A 17,519-nucleotide genomic window follows, 5' to 3' on the forward strand; every position below is an offset into this window, starting at 1 on the left:
TACATGTTATGATGGGCTGTTGATGGAGATTGATTGATTTCACACAAATGCAAGTGTCTACACACAGCCCATCTCATAGTGGCTTCAAAACATCCTGCAGCCCACAGAGTTGTTTGATAACAGGAAGTGCCTGCCTGCCCTGTTTTGGAATAAACACTTGAGGGTGCAATCCTTCCCTACAAGCCATGCTGCTGCCTGAAGGTAGAAGTGGGTCAAACACATAAGGTCAGGGAGAGCAGTGGAGCAGTTAATACTGTCTTGGCACATTATGATGCCTAACTATATTAGGCTGGGGCAGACACCCAGGGCCCTGCGCAACACAAGGCGGTGCCAATCTGATAATGTCAGAGGTGGCCAGGGTTTGTGCAGCATGCATCAACACTGCAGCAACTGTTGGGACACATTAAAATTAGTCTGAATGTTTGGAGTATTATTTATAGAACACCTACAGTTCATACATGTATACAGACAGAAGTCCCAATATAATTGATGGGAAGCACATTGAGTACTTACTGTATGTGTTAGACAGCAGGACAGTATGATTTAAACTATAATAATTTTAAAGAATTCTTTCCTTATCAATACATGAACACAATATGGACTATACATTTAAAAAAATGCCTACAAAAACAAGGTTGACTTTGTATGTTTCAGTTGTATAATCAATAATCAGTCTCTACGTGGTTATGTTCTTTGTTCTAAGAAGTTATTCCTCAAATGTAGGAGTCAAAAAACTCAATTGACACAGGAACCTCCTGTTGAAACATTTGCCCAATAGAATCATTAACTAATCACATTTACTTCTTGTAATACGGCAAAAAACACCACAATTATATTTTAGCGAGACAATTTTTTTACTCGACTACTAGCCGTTGAAATTTAGGTAAAATTCTATTTAGAACTTCCTTTTGTGTATGTTTGTGAAGGTGTGTGTGTGTGTGTAATGAACACACGAGAGACGAGGTTCGGTTTTAAAAACTCTCAGTAACTCTATTTCTGTATTAATGTACAACCGTTGAAAATTACAACAATTTTTTTGTATTTTTTGTAATTTTTTTCCCCATTTTTTTTTTTTTTAAACGATCTATCTATCAACAGCCATTTTCCAGAAGAAAAGTGAAAATGTAAGCGGGAAGAAAAGAGAAAATCAAGAGCAAAAAGAAGTGTTGGGATGGATTTAAAGAAAGAGGAAAAGAAGAAGAGCACGAGATGGGGGGGGGGGGGAGACAGTAAACGGTTTATATTCTGCAGTGGAGTGTTTGAGCGCGAGGGTGTCGATGTGTGCTGTGGTATGTGCGTGCAAATGCTATGTCGAGAGGTGGTGCTGTAGTGTGCGTGAATGGCTGAGATTACACTTGCTGCTTCAGAACAACTTCATCATCTGATCAGTGGAGGTGCAAATGTTATTTTGTTCTGGAGAGGGTCTGGCTCATCTACATTAGCTGAGCCCGATAAAGCAACAACACCTGCAGGAGAATGTAAAGAGACAAGAATTCAGTAGTTTTACTTGGACCATAAAGATTGGCAACTATTTGATGGCTGTAGTGGCTGCAGCAGGTCCGGTTTGGTACTAACGCACGCAAAGGAGGAAGGTGTGTTTATTGTGAAACAGCGACAACAAGGTCTTAAAAAACAGTTGTCTTCTAAACACACATTCATCTTATTTATAAGTATTATGTGTACATGAACATGCATCATATGTTGCAAAATACTGTACTCTTTTTTTTCAAGTATTTTGAGGATTATGTGGGACTGTGAGGTCAACATTTTCCCACAGTAAACACACCATATACACATTTTATGGGAGATTATCTAAAATAAAAGTTCTTTTATAATTAAAGATCCTCATAGTCTGCTGCTGAGAAGAGTTCATTGGCAAGTCAAGTTGTATTTGTACTAGTTGAAAATAAAGCTGGTTTCCAACAGAGCCAGGGCATTGCCACCTTTCATCTGGAAGTATCACACTACACTTGCTGGCATAGTTTCCAGGTTTTGCAATAGCTGCTGGAAACAAAACAGCTTCTTCCATAAATCCTTCCAGAACTACGTCATCATTTTTGCTGCATCAGTTCTTGTAATGTTAACCTTTTGCTTATTAGAAGTAATTTAAAATGTGTGAAACTTTGCATGTGTTCAGGCCAACACAGTAAGTGCCACAGGAACAACTGCCAGAAACAGCCTGGTAGCCATTATGGTCTATGTGAAACCACAAAATACAAATCCACAATCAGCAAACATTCTCCTTAAAGACAGTTTATTCCATCTCCCACATCTTCCTAGTCTGATTGATAACAAAAGTTTTCCATTCAAAGCAGTGTTATTTTACTTACTCATGATCATTAAAGCACCACAGGGATAAAGTTGGGATAACAGCTCTTACACTCTTTTCAAGAGGCAACATGTTGCTTTGAGCTGCTCATGTCAGTCCCTAGATGTTTGATGTGAAATCAAAGAATATCTGCTGTTTTCAGACCTAACAATTTCACCCAGTGATCAGATCTGAATAGCTGCAACAGGTGTAACCACGTTGGATGTAATGCTCTGAAGCCAAAAAATGTACATGAGGTGCAATGAGAACGAGAAGAGGGAAGGGAGATACAATCGTGCCATTCTGTGACCCTGCAGCATTATGGGAGTGAGAGGAGGGAACGACAGATAGGAGGAAGCAAATGAGCGAGTGTAGGGAAGCGAAAAGAAGGGGTCAGATATGACTGCACCAAAGGATGGGCCGTGGAAGGATGCAAAGGGAGGAGGGCGAGGAAGAAAAAGGAAGGAAGTAAAGAGGGGAGGGAGATGCTGGTGCTTTGCAGTCGCGATGGAGCTTCAGGTGTCGTGGAAATCCTTCAGCAGCGTGCGTCGCCTCTGCTCAGCAATGTGCATCTGATTCTCAAGATCCTAGGAAAAAAACAAACAAAAATAAATTATCATTATTATTACTATTACTATTGTTATTACTTTTATTATTATTAAATATAATATTATTTAAGACACTTTTTTGGGGTTTCTTTTTTGTATTTTAAATCATCCACTAATCTTTGGAAGACAAAGTGACTAAGCTAACCATAATATGACATGATGATGTCTACAGCATTTTCAAAGTTTTGGGGTTAAATGCTAACTTAAGCATGTTAAATTGCTCACGATCACAATGTTAACAAGCTGATGTTTAACAGGTATAATGTTGACCATATTGACTAGCTATACATAGCACTAAATATGAAGTACAGCTGAGACCCATGGCAATTTAATTTTGCAGGTATCTAGTCATAAACCAAAGTGTTGGACAAATTAAATGTTTGACCTGATGATGGTGCTAGATGGACCGTCACAGGACCAGGAATGCTGTTAAAAATCACCCTGAGGGCTGCACAAATGGCTCAATCAATCAGTCCATTTGATAGCTCTTACCCCTCTGTCACTGGCGCTGAGCTCCCCCTCGCCTCCCACCACTCCTCTCTCGTAGGTGTCGGCCCGCTCCACCTTCCACGACAGGTTTTCTATCTCTGCTTCCAGCTGGGCCTGCTGGTACTCAAACTGCAGACAAGGAGAGATGGAAAAAACAGAAAAGTCAGGTAATCACTTTCCCCTCTGTGGAGAGAAACTAAAATTATTAAAAGACACAATTACATTATTGGGCCAAGACTCTAAAAAGGCATAGGTGGGAAAGAGGTGGAAGGAGAGTTGGGAGTAAAGGATAGGCTAGGAGACTTGTTTGTCCCTCACCAGTTTCTTGCGTGGGCCGGACTCCATGTAATAGGCGTAAGGATACGTGTACTGCAGCGTGTAGCGACACTGGAAACAAAAGAAAAAACAACAGTCGTGATGTGAAGAAATTGAGGAAAGTTTGGAAAATGCTTGCTAAAAGTTATGCTGTGTAGAAATTAAGAAAGGCACTGTGAAAATGAGTCGATATGAACTTTAAACTACCGCTTCATAGATCTGCATGAGACTAAATGGATAATTTCAAACCTAAGAAGTTTTCACAACATTAAAAGAGATGTGACAAGACTGATGAACAAAAGTTTCCTTTCTCCAACACTGCATGCTCTTTCTGTGTTTGCAGCTACAAGTTACCAAACTGGCTCGCTGTTCTTTCAATTCTGAGAATTTAAGGTTTTCTAAGCCAATGTTAAACTTGTCATGTAGCTTTTTATACAGCCATTTCATAGATTGCAGTTTGCATGCAAAGTTTCCTGAATAAATCTGACACAAAGATTTCGTGATTTTATATTTTTGTGTACCCGTCTTTCTGTCCATCTATTACTCTCTCTAAATTTACCTATTTAATTTCTTCCACACATCCCTCACCTACTTCATGTGAATCCACAACAACACACACTGTTGCAGTTCGGTGTGTGTCAGTACCTTAGCCAGGAGCTTTGCAGCATTATGCAGGTACTGCCAGTCGATCCAGGTTCCCAGGTTGTTCATCACTCTCTCCTGGATCTTCTCCTGGATCCTCTGGTATGTCTGAGCCTCCAACTGCAGAGACTTGTTGTGATTCTCCCACTGGAGGGGCAAAAATTGAAAAAATACAATAAAGAAAAAAGAATGAAAGACAAAAGGAAATGTTTATTTTGTATAAATAGGTTTATGTTGGTATGGGACTTGTGTGTTAATAAATTGTTCTGTTAGTAAGCTTCTTCAACACAGTATGGGATGGTTTTTCTGACACAAATATCCGTTCAAATTTTTATACAAGCGTGCAGGAGAGAAACTGTTGGAAATTAATCTCCCTCAAATCCAAAAGATGAAATCTGTCATCTGGTTTTAGTTCATATAAAGCAGGGATTGGCACTTTGAATTCCACATGGGCTCCACAGATGCCTCCACCGTCATTTATCTTTGATTAAAAGATAAATGAAGCACGTTTGTAAAGTTTTTTACTTTACTTTTGTCGAGGACAGACTTTTACTGAGCAGTTTTGCACCTTGTTTTTATTAAATATTACTTGAGCAATCATGTGAATTACATATAATTGGGGACCCAAAGAACTCACCCTCTCAAAATAGAAGAGGTATTTCTTGAGGGCCTCTCTGGCCTGAGCCTGCTGGCTCTGGTTGACTATATCAGGGTTTTCTTTGTAGCGGCTGCACTCGTAGTATTCACTGCCGTGAGTCTTCCAGTCACCAAGACACATCCAGCAGAAGTCTGTCAGGAGACACAAAACACACATGATGGACTCCACACTACAGACATGCATTACACAAAATGTACAGTAAGAGATACCAACTTGTATCATAAATCACCTTAAAGGCTCAGCTCAGGTATTTTTGTCTTATGACAGAGGGATGACCGGTGGAAAACAAAGTGAAAAACAATTCTTGAACTGTAGCTTCATAAGTCTTTCTTAAGGTTTTTTGGTCAGCAACTGTCACCATTAACCAAAAAAGCAGACAAGAAGCTAAAGAGGACCAGATTTCATGAACTCTCAGTTGTTCTTCTCTTATATATATATATATGGCTGATGGCTAGTTTTTGTGTCACCCATGGTGCCACTAGCTGGATGCAAAGAAGGATTTCATGCATCAGTCGATCACACGGAGACAGACTACTCACCGTGTTTGCACTTGGAGCATTGCTAAAATTAAGACAAAAGAAGGAAGTCAAATTAGTGAAGCAGAAATCTGACAGAACAGCCATGGGAGTCACACACTGACTTCAAATAAATCTGAGCAAATCAGCAGCTGAATGTTTTTACACAAAACCACCGAGTGCTAGATATAAAACAGCTGCTGTGTCTCACATAGAGGTTATGAAATGTAAAAGATGATGCATAAATATGTATATGCTCATAAGTGATTTAATCAAGTGTCAGACTATTAAAGTTGAGGACTAGCTCTCAGAATCTGGATATATTTTTAGCACTTCCATGTTCTGCTAAAGCGTGATTTTCAGCTCTGACTCACCATGTGATTGCACCCTCCGTTCTTCTCGATGCAGATATTGCACTTAGGACACTAGAGGAGAATGAGGGTAATTAGTTGAGGAAGAGTGATAGCTTCAGCACTGTCAAACAGATAAGTAATGTGTACTTGTGTTTCCAAACTGTGAGATCTTCTATGGCCATGTGAGTGTACAAAACTACAGTATGTATGCAAGTATGCTGACAAAACAGTTCTGGTCTATGTTCATGACAGCATGTGTACATGTGTAGATCCATCTTACATCTTTAGTGTGTGCACTGATATAGTTAGCTGTCTCCGAGTCATCTGCACATTTGGTCAGCCATTTTCGGATCGTTGCGCAGTCTGTGGGTGCGTGGTACATCTGACGGCATTTAAAACTGAGTAAGAGAAAAAAAGAGAAAGGAAATATAGGGACATTACGGTTACCAAGCACATAACATACAGCATCAATAGTAACTGACCTGTTTAAGCCCCTTAAAGCTCTATAGCATTTAGCATTATATTGAAAGATTAATCTGGTTTAGTGTGTCTGTTGCTGCCATGCTGCGAGACAAATTCTAGACCTATTCTGACATCATTTATGGATTGGTAACAGGTTAATAACGTAGGCCACTTAAAGAGCCTAGATAACCAAGGGAACTTTGTGTATAAAAGCATTTAATTTACTTGATCACACATGTGTGGCCGTCTGTGAATCATATGAGCTTTTCTCATTCACCTTTTCCTCTTACGCCCACTTTGTCAAAGAATGCAGCTTTTAGGGTTGATTGAAAAAAAAAAAACTACACAAGGAATTAAAATTCTGACAAAACGGAAACTGAATATCCCGATGAGTGGTTTAGGGAAACAAATACACATCCAAGGTGAGAGTCAGCGAGATAATTGGATACAACCTTGACACATAGCCAGGAGGGAGTCAACAAAAATTCTAATCACAGTTAGGAAATGTGTGTTTCCTACCAGAAGACTTCACTGCAGCGGCTACACTGCACCCTGCGCGCCCGAGGCTCCTGCACCTTGATGACAATTGGACAGTCTGCACCCGGACATAACTGCAACTGGAAGTGACTCTGCAGGACAGAGAGAGTAACAGTGAGATTAAATTACGTTAAGAGTGTCAAAATGATCAGATGCATCATAATAATGAGTGTAATGATATCTCTTCTTCTGTTGATGACACTTGCTAAAAGATTTCAGCTCTGTTCAATTTTCTTTAACAGGGAGGTCAGTTTTAAAGGGCTGCTGACCCAAGAAACAAAAAAAAGAGGAATTGGGTGGGCTGATGACAACTTGACATTGTATTGTGTGGATTATTCTAAATAACAGGGACAGTGTTTCTGGAAAAGAGTGATGCTACTGAATTTTTACGAGTAATATTTTAAATAATTAAATTTCAGACAGCAATGTGTGAATACAACTCAAAGTGTTTTTTGCTATTTGAGAGATGGATCCTTTAAGAGAACAAATGTCTTATTTGAGATATCAAAGAATTTGCACAAGTATATACATGGAAACCCAGCTGGCTAGAGAGACTGTGAAGAGAGTGACAAAACAATGTGAGAGTGGATTCAGATTTAAAACGATGTTAAGGAGATTCAAAGATTCACTCCTGAAAGAAAAAAAGCACAAGGGCTCTTTGAATGTTTCCTCTCCTTCTCACTCTCTTTCCACATGCCTCATACGTCTTATTTAATATACGTATAACTGAGCAAACAGACTCAGCATACACACACACACACACCTCGACGTAGTCTCTGAAGAGGTAGCGTCTGTATTTGTCCTTCAGTTCCTCTGCTGGCAGCAGCGGCAGGACAAAGTCTTCTGGCATCTGCAGGGAACAGTCCTGAGCCATACACGAGATACCTGAACACACACACACACACACACACACACACACACAAATAAAGAGGAATCCTGAATCATTGACAGGTTATAGTGAGAGAAGCAACATGTAGCCTACATACACTGCCGAACAAAGGCTGCTACTGCGCCTTGTGTTTCTATAAAAACACACACACAAACTTATCTCAACAATTTAACTTCATCCAGGACTGAGAGTTCTCGCCCTGCAGTTCTGTTTGGTTTCTAGTTACAGTCACCCAGAAACTAGACTGAGGTCATCCGTCATCATAAACGTGTCCTTTGTACAGCTGATAGTGAAACACTCATCAGGCCCAGAAGGACTCTGTTACACGGACCAAAGGAGACTGTTGGAAAGTTGCTCAAAGACACAACTGCATACAAATATGGACACACACAAATAAAGAAGCACTTGTGCTCCCACGCCAAAAGCACAGGGAGTCTGGTAAACTGTATGCACTTTACAACACGCATACAGTGTACTGTACAAAAACTTTGAGCTGATCCGTGAACACACCCACACACCCATCTGCGCTCCTGCTGACACAAGCACACTGATGCACACACACATTAATAATCAAAAGTAGGAGCGTGCATCCCCGCAGGAGTTTACACCAGATGGGAGTCATCAAAACCTCATATTACATCTCCCTCATCTTCAAAGTTACACATAAACACTTATGGAGTGGGCCGCAAACAACCAGAAAGGATCTCTGGTGTCTTCTGTCATTTAAACATTCATTAAACATCATTAAGTTACTGATGGAGCTCATCTGCTGACACTGCTGCTCTAATGAGAACACAGGCGAAAATTATCTTCAAAAGGGATCAGAGGCTGAAACTGTGATGAAACCCTGAAAACACACACACACACACACACACACACACACACACACACACGGGAGATCACATCAAACAAAGTGTGACTCATGCACTCCAATACCAGCTTTGATGACTTCACACAAACACACATTCTCACTACTCACCCACTCCTATGCCATCTTTGACCAGGACAGTGCAGTGCTGCTCCCAGCATGCTTTGCAGAAGGAGTGCTGGCAGGGCAGCGCCAGCAGGGAGTCTCTCCGTACAACCTGTAGACACACACCACACTGGAGGGACTGAGGTGCCTGAAACACACAAACACATCAATCACAAACACATCATCAAACACAAAACTGCACTGAAAAAAAAAACTGCGCTCAATAAACATCAAACTGTGCAAAATTCAGAATTCAAAAACAAAGTTTTTTAATGCTTATGATTTATTACTCACAGTGACTGTTCTGCAGGTACTGCTGGGCTGGACAAGAGCGTCTGACATCAGCAGAGAGGAGTTGGACTTATATCTGTAGCGGTCATGGACAGAACCATTGGTCATTTCAGGATTAAAGACAGAAACATTAAATGACAGTGCAAAAAAATAAGAGGTAGAGAGAAAGAACCTGAGAATACAAGAATGGACTTTTGTGAGGGTAAAAATGATGGAGGGAAAGGAAGGGGGGGAAGGTTTTTGAGAAAAGACTACAAGAATTATAATGAAAAAGGAAGGAAAAAGGATGGAGCAGAGGAGACATACCTCTCCAGTATTTGTGTAACCTGCCAGCTAAAATGCACCAGGATCAGTTTTGCTACCGCTGGTAAAACCTGAGAGAGAGACAGAAAAAGAGCAAGTGCTGAAAAGTTGCTTCAAATCATACTTCAAAGCAATGAAATGTTGCTGCAGTGACACATGAGTGACGAAGCTGTTTTGAGAGTCAGCTAATCTGTAATGACACCCAGCACTCACATCCCCAGTTTGCCTGTTATTACAGAAATAGATAATAAGCAGACTCTGCTGCTCATGAGAGGGAAATGTTTCGTGATCATGACCCTGCTGTAAACACTGATAACACAAAGTTTATTTGGCATTTTTTATTTTGGCTACAGAACAAGAAACCTAGCAACAAAATACAACCAAATATGGCGGAGAGTTCAAACCCAGCAGAACTGAAACAATTGTTTGATGAATTGTTTCACCAAAAGAATATAAATCTATGGAAACTCATAATTAAGTAAAGAACAAAACAGCTTCTCAAATGTGAAGAGGATTTGCTAGCTCTTTTCTGTTATACTGTTGTAAATGGAGTACCTTCAGTTTACTGATCATTGTATTGACAGCACAACAAATGTAAAGAGGTCACTTCAGACTGTGATATCATACCAAACTTAAAGAATCAGTCTGGAAACCTGAAATGTAGTCAGTCTGTGCTTTCCCAGCTGGTGACTTGATGGATTCTCTCAGCTGTTACTGTTCAGTGAATATTAGATGAGGCAGGATGGTTACTGTACATAGGAAGATGTCTAGGATTACTTTAGCGTATCACTTTGCACCACAAGCTGGACGTATATGGCTGCTGTGACTCATTGACATTACACGTGCCTAGAAGTCGACGATTTAAATAAAGTAAGACGACTGAGTCCTCCTTCACCTTATGCCATCAACGCACCTGCTCCTCTAGGAGTTGCTAACAGAAGACTGTGGTTGCGGCTGTGCAGGTCTCAGGTGTGATTGTGTGTAACAGAGTGTGAAATAAGGTCTTACTGCAATAAACATGCAGACTCAGCAAAGTTACTGCAGAGTAAACTGCTCATGACGAGGTATGAAGGGCCGTATTCAGGATGATATTCATGTTCACCGTTCGTCAACCTCCTTCACTGTCACTGAAAGAACGCATTAATATTAATGTTTGTACTCATAACAATGTAAAAACTGTCAGAGATTACAATTAGCCTTCTATGAGAGCAAACTCACTGCAACTATTTCAGGCGGATCATTTTTATACAGCCATAACCTCAGTCTACAAAGTGAAGCCATGCACGGCATTTTTTTTCTATACATATGGACATTCAATATACACTAGAAAAGGAGAAAATGGTTTGATGTCGCTCATCAAAATGCATCTTTATCTCTTTTCTGTTTGGGGAGGAAAGTGGTCATATTTTAAAAGACTTTTTTTGTTGCCACATCACTTCATTTTCAGGTAGTGATCATCAGTAACCACTGTACTACGAAAACAATTACTTGGTGACGATTTGGTTAACAGCACCACACCCTAATGGCTCGAAAATGGACACCTTGTTTAGAACTAAATCACAACGTGCGACAGAATTTAAACACATTTTTTCCTCTTGTTTTGTCCTGCCAACCACATCTAGCCATTCCACTGTAGACAAAGAGCAAGTATTCCCAAAAAAAGTAAAATCAAGCCCAATGTCTATCCGTTTTGATTTTATCCGTTGATTGCTTTTGCAGGAATCTTACTTTCATTAGCATTTCTAGGCTGTTGTGAAGAGAAGTCTTATTAAAGATGAGAAAAAAAACAAAACATGACAGGAACAAGAAAAAGGTGTGTTCAGCCTAACACCTTAATGCTAGTCATGAAGATCAGTAGGCAAAAGAGTACAAGTTTAACCTGCTTAGAACATGCAGAGTAACCAGAACGTCTAGTCTTTGCACCGTTTTCCAGAGTCAAAATGCATTTGTGTGGTTATTTTTAACGTTTCGTGCAATGGTGTCCTGTCAGGTTTGAAAGTGAGGTCTGTTTCAAAGGACATGAGAACATTTCTAGTAGAGCCTGACTAATATATCAGCCGATACTAGCTTATCACAGATCTGTTTCAGCACATATGTTTTCCGATATATGCACTCTGGAAAATACTGTTAAAAGATAATATGCTATACAAGAAGCTTAGGTGATTTTAAATAACTAAATTCTCAGAGAAAATGTTTGTTTATATTCCCCAAATTATCTCTTTCAATTCAACTGACATTTGTGTGTCAGAAAAATCTGTTGATGCATTAACCCTGAAGTTTACTGTCAGTCTGGTTCTCAAAAAAGGCAAAAACTGCACGCACACACAAACAGAAAAAACACATTTTTCCCCTTAAAACAGACTCCCTTTCTTATCTCAAAACCTGAGTTTGATCGAACTGGCAATAACGAGCAGCATCACACAACCTAGCTTCAGAAACAAACTCACCTTCAGTGCAGCAGCCACAGTGTTAACCTCCTCCGTCAGCACCCTCTGACTCTCTTTGTATGTCAGACAGGTGAACAGGTACTCCTCTGGGTCGAAGGAGTCAGCGCCCTGTTGCTCCACGTCACTGGCCACACCCTCATAGTAGCTGGCAATGTCGCCCTGATCCTCCTCATCTCCCCCATCGTCCTCATCCTCCTCTTCTTCAGAGTTCACCCCAAAGTCTTCCTCATTACTGTCCGACGCCTGGCTGTTCATGTCCACAGACATCCAGTCGATTGAATCAATCACCCGGACAGGTAGACAGCTGGCCTACCTGTCGGATCCTGGTGTTTCTATTTGCTGAAATGGCTCGCTGAACGCTTCACCTCTCAGTGTCTCCTCCCACACCTCTTTCCACCGGCTAGCACCCCTGGTCCTCTGGACGCTGCTTTCCCGTCTGTCTGTGGCGCGTAGAGGCCGCGCTCAGCAGCAGCGGAAGAAGCAGAAGAAGTCACACTCCCCGTCACTCATTTGGAAAGCTGGTAACAGGGTGATCTGAAGAGAAGAAAATAGACTGAAGAAGAAAAGAGAAGAGGAAAGGTATGAGGAAGGAGAAAAACAGGGACAGAGAAGAAGGAAACATGTTTAATTGTTTAAAGCTGTCTTTAATTCTTGAATATTCTTTTTTTTTTTTTTTATTATATGTAATTCTTAAATCATTAACTTCAACATGTCAGGTAACAATATCTGTGCTTCAAGATAAACTGTTTAAATCTATCTTAAAAATCTTTATATTTTCTGTAAAGTTTCTGTAATCATTCCAAATAAGATCTCAATAGCTAATGCCAGCAGTGTAATTAACTTTTTAAGTGTTTTTTCAGTTATGATCAACAAACATTCACTGTAGTTACTCTTACTTAATCATACAAGAAACAAACCAAAAAAAACCCCCAAACATGTCAGCTAAGCTAAGAGATAAGGCAAAATAGAGCACAGAGTCATGGCTGTCAGACATCTACAGTGTGCTGATAACTCTCAGTGATAAAGGCATTCTCACTAGGAATTTTTGAGTAATACATTGAGCGTTTGGCTGACAAGGTGAAAATGTATTTACAGAACATCCCTCGGACACAGTTTCAGTGATCGAAACAACACAATGAATCCCCAAGCTATTCTCAGCTGGTTGTCCTCCATTATACTGAAAGAAAATGTCCACTTACTTCCCAAAAGTTGTGTGTTGTTGAACGGAAATACCAATAATTATTCAGTGTAACAATGTCCCTATTAGGGGAAAAAAAACGTCCCTAAATCAGTCTCTGACCGGGAGCCCAGCCATCTGCATCATCACGGCTGGGGAGGTTATTTGGGTCTGCTGAGGACAGGAGCTACTCTTCACACAAAAAACCCCAGTGTACATAATTTCTTACAGTGCCAACTATCCAACTTGTGCATTTTTTCCCTAAAGTCTAGGCCAAGTCACATTTTTTCTTCAACACTTAATGACATCTAAAATAAAACCTTACAAAAAATGTATATATCTATATTTCTTTGTGATGTTATCATCAGTGGGGGTTGAGATTCTACAGCCCCAGACACACCAAAACTACATTGAAGGCTAAGTGCTGACACCACATTGTCACCCGTGTCTGAAATACTGCACTTGAGCCGACTGCAAAGAGTACAGCAGCAGCCAATTAGCTTTTACATTCTGTGCATGCATGGAAGGAAATAACTCCATATCAGCAGGTGGCGGTTGTCTGTATTCGTCATTCAAAAAGGATAACCGAAAGACTCAGGACTGCAGGTATACTAATCATTTTTATGGTAAAGAAATGTATGTCCACCATTTTGGCTTTGTAGTGTCTATAATTCTGATCAAGAATATTTCCGATAAAAAGTTACAAATGGCACCCTACCATACCTTCTGCGTGTGCCTTCTCAAGTGGCCTAAAAACAGCCAACTAGGGCCGACTGGTGCCAACAGTGCAGGATACACCTCAGAAACTGGGGTCACAGATTCGCAGTGACCCCCCCGAAAATTGGCCACTGCCTTCCTGATGTGTTGCAACATACCAAGATGCCAAAGCTCCATGACCGACTGCAAAAAATAAATCTGCTAAGACATACAATATATACAACTAAGATGACCTAATTTCATTACTTCTTTGGATCATGACCACACTACTGCATCACATAATGTTTACTTGATATATTACATTATCAGTCTATTAAAGTAAATATATATAATTAACAATGCTGACTGCCAGAGAATACAAAGACTGCATTAGACTCAATTAAACACATTTGGGACCACACTTTGGAGATGTGTTATTAAACTCTTTGACTAGACGCGGTTTGGAAGCTGCTGAATTTTAATATTAATTCGTCCCTGTGGCCTGTGGGTGAAAACACCAGTTTGCTGACTAAAGCGACTCAGAACAGCAGAACTCCTTGCTCACAGACTCTGGACAGTCATTGACAACAGTCTCTTAGCTATTTACCTTAAAACACATTTAAAATCTCATTCCAACCATTTGATTTCACAGGGCGGGTTATATTTCAAAAAAGGTAGCTGTTGGCCATTGCTCTTACTTTTGGCCAGAACTAACAACTCCCAGCAAAGTTCAACTTACTCCCTTCAGCAGTGGTCATCAAATAACAACAGTATTCTTTTTTTTTATATATATATATATATATATACACACATCTAAAAAGCTATGATTTCTAACACAGCGGGTGGAGTGGAGTCTATGGTGTCTCTTAATTAAGCCACCAGACACTGTGTAGGTGACGACATTTGTCTCCTGTTCTGCCCATGGATAACACACCCATTCAGGGAAGAAAAAAAACAACAACACAAGGCATTCTGCTTCAATGTTAGAAATGTGAGTCTTCTTACACATAATTTAATTGCAATCATATTCTGTAGTTGGGCTACACAGGCCACCATTCAGTTGTTGCCAAACTTTTGGCTAACTCATCTGCCTTTTCTATTAAGCAGTTGGCATTCATTGTAGATTATGTCGAATTCCATAAACCAAGCGGAGTCTAGTATTTACTTGTATTTATTTACTTGAAGTACTTCCTGAATTTGATTTATCTACTAGCCCCTTTTCTGTTGAGAAACTGTTAATCTTTGCTGTGTAGCCTTGATATTAAGACCATGGACTATGACTGATTTAGGTCCACAGTCCTTTCTGCCCAGCCTGCACAGTATAACAGATCGCAGCTCCACTGAGCCTACTCTGCATCTGAATTTCTGCATTTCTCTGAACAATTAGTTCCAGTACATTCTCTGTTTGGATCCCTTTCCCTTCTGCACTTCCTCACACAGCCTGTATTTTTCAACCCCGCTACAGTGTAGATCTGTATAACACGTGCAGGACACAAGGCCTGGGTTAAGGCTTAATGTCGCGGTTTAGAGGATTAGCTGAAGATGCTTTAGCTTCGGGGATGAGGGAAACAGACCAACCACAGCTGAAGCTAACTCCGTGCAGTAACACTGGGGCACAAAACGGGAAGAGAAAGCCTCTCTGAGACAGCTGGAATAAAAACCAAGAAAACTACAAGCACACAACGGCAAAGTTGCATGACAGGATGATAATAAAAAAATGGCATAGGGGTTGGAAAATACACCACTGCATGTGTTTTGTCTACAAATGTCATCATTAGGGATTCAACAAAAAGCCCATTCACATCAACATCACAGCAAGACGTTTTAAATCTTTAAAACAGCTTGTGTGACATGTTTTGCCTTGTTTAACCCTGACATTATCCAGCCCTTGGCAGAGCAATCAAATTCCTTCGCATGCAAAAACTGCACAGTGGAAAGTCAGTTCCAAGGAATTGCTATGCAGCATCACTGCCATGCCAAATTTGTTTGTCCTTGTCAGAATGGGGTTCCCCTTGCACACACCATTTAATCAATGTCCATTTTGTGCCTTTTTTTTCGTGGATGGGTAGCATGCGTGTGTTTTCTCCTTTCCAAAACGTGTATAGCCACAAGCATGCGTTAGTTAAAGAATCCCACAAACTTTTACACCCCGGAGGCCATAAGAAGGCTTATTTCTACGTGTGATTTGTTTCTAGAGCCAAGCGACACAATACCAAAGCCGTCTGTTGTCCGCCATCCACCTGAATAGTAAACAAGGTTAGCGGGGAAAGCCTGCCAGCCGGCCCCAGTGCCAGCCCAGCGATAGACGAATGCACGCATTCCGCCCGGTCCAGGCTAAAAATAGGCAGAAACTAGGTGACACACATCTTGCTAGGCTAATGTATCACAGCGACTCAGCACAGGTCTGATAACACGTCTTGGGGGATGGGAAGTAGGAGGTTAGGGAAGAGATTACCCAGCGTAAAAATAAAGGCTTGGTTGTTGCTGGAAATCAGTATTTTGGTCCGGCTTCAAAGAAACTAATTTAACGCCACATACGGCTGTTAAGTCAAATGCACAGAACGGCAGGCTAATTTACCGTTAGCCGGATTAGCTCCCCTGGCTAACGTGCGGGCTGTTGTATTCAGCAGCGAAGTAACGGCATGTCAAACCGACGTGCTTTGCGAGTAAAATTGTCGAATGCTTCCAGAACAAGCTTGCAGAAAGTTCTCAAGAAGAAGTAAATTTTGTCCTCTAACACGAATTTGCAACATACAAGCTAGCCAGGTTAGCCAACCCCTTATCGCTCCCTCCCGCTGTGCCTACGCCTCTCATCCACTCTAGTCCGGGGATTGAGATGTAAACAAGGCCCACTGGAGCTCGGGAGTAAACAGGCACATTTAAACAACTGCTGCAATAATTCACACTAGTTAAAGTCGGTTGTATTTACCTCTCAGGGCAGCGTCGGCTCTGCTGGTGTTGACAGTCAGAAGTGGTTTTTGTGTGGGGAAACCCAAAGAGCGATATTACTCTCTGTTCGCTTGGCTGGTAGGCGGAAGATAGACGGTACTTATCTCTGACGTCACGTCCGCCTCCCTCATGGCAGCCTCCCCTCTCTCCTCGAGGAAAAGATGCAGCAGTTTGACTAAATGCATTAGTGCTGTCCATTAGTGCATACGCATTATTGCAAGATGCTGCAGCGTCCTAAGAGTTTCAGGTTCCGGAATTCATTTCACATTTCATTCCAACAACCAGGGTTCATCATCAGTTAGTTGCACACTAATCAGGTTTTTAAATCACTTTATGGCCATGCTTACTTCTTGGTGAACTGTATGCATACGCACGCCTAAATAGCAAAAAGAAAAAGGAAAAATGTTTGCAAAGTCTCTTCTTCCCCAATGCCATTTCCCCACACTACAGACATCCCATTATATTTCATCATTGTATGAATGTTGCAACATTTTCTCTCACTAAAATGGCACACCCCTTTAACAACCACATTTTGAGGGCTGCAGAAGTTTTTAAACTCTCTATTAAATAATGTATTTGCCAGTGTTATAGAATAGTTACTATTTGGCTAGTTTAACCCCTTAGAACAAACTGGATCTTTGACCAGGTAGGTCCATGGCACAGTTGGAACATGAGTTGCATTGAGGCTCTTGGGTAAACAACATCACAAAACACATCTTCAGCCCAGTATGATGCTGAAAGATGTTTACTTCAATAAAGCCTTAATGCTCTGTAACATCACCTCACATGTGGGTTAGTGTAAATTTCTTAAAGCAACTTCAACATATAGGTGAACATTTTAGACATGAAATCAAAAATCTGCTGTACTTTCCCTCGCCCATAATTTGCCCAGGTTGGACTGTAACTA

General features: G+C 40.8%; 1 protein-coding gene across 1 annotated transcript; it reads right to left on the reverse strand.

Moving 5' to 3' along the window:
- Window positions 1-421: 421 nt before the first annotated feature.
- LOC115584647 (E3 ubiquitin-protein ligase ARIH2-like) lies at window positions 422-16,748 on the reverse strand. The gene is made up of 15 exons (XM_030422201.1): window positions 16,593-16,748; window positions 11,791-12,343; window positions 9,347-9,414; window positions 9,044-9,116; window positions 8,756-8,897; window positions 7,651-7,772; window positions 6,870-6,979; window positions 6,169-6,286; window positions 5,910-5,960; window positions 5,560-5,581; window positions 5,000-5,151; window positions 4,366-4,509; window positions 3,724-3,792; window positions 3,409-3,534; window positions 422-2,895 (listed from the first exon to the last, which is right to left on the reverse strand). Exons 2-15 carry the CDS (start codon window positions 12,055-12,057, stop codon window positions 2,824-2,826), a joined length of 1,536 nt encoding a protein of 511 aa, XP_030278061.1. The 5' UTR covers window positions 12,058-12,343; window positions 16,593-16,748; the 3' UTR covers window positions 422-2,823.
- Window positions 16,749-17,519: the final 771 nt, after the last annotated feature.

Source organism: Sparus aurata, chromosome 7, assembly GCF_900880675.1.
Source record: "Sparus aurata chromosome 7, fSpaAur1.1, whole genome shotgun sequence".
NCBI classification, from domain to species: domain Eukaryota; kingdom Metazoa; phylum Chordata; class Actinopteri; order Spariformes; family Sparidae; genus Sparus; species Sparus aurata.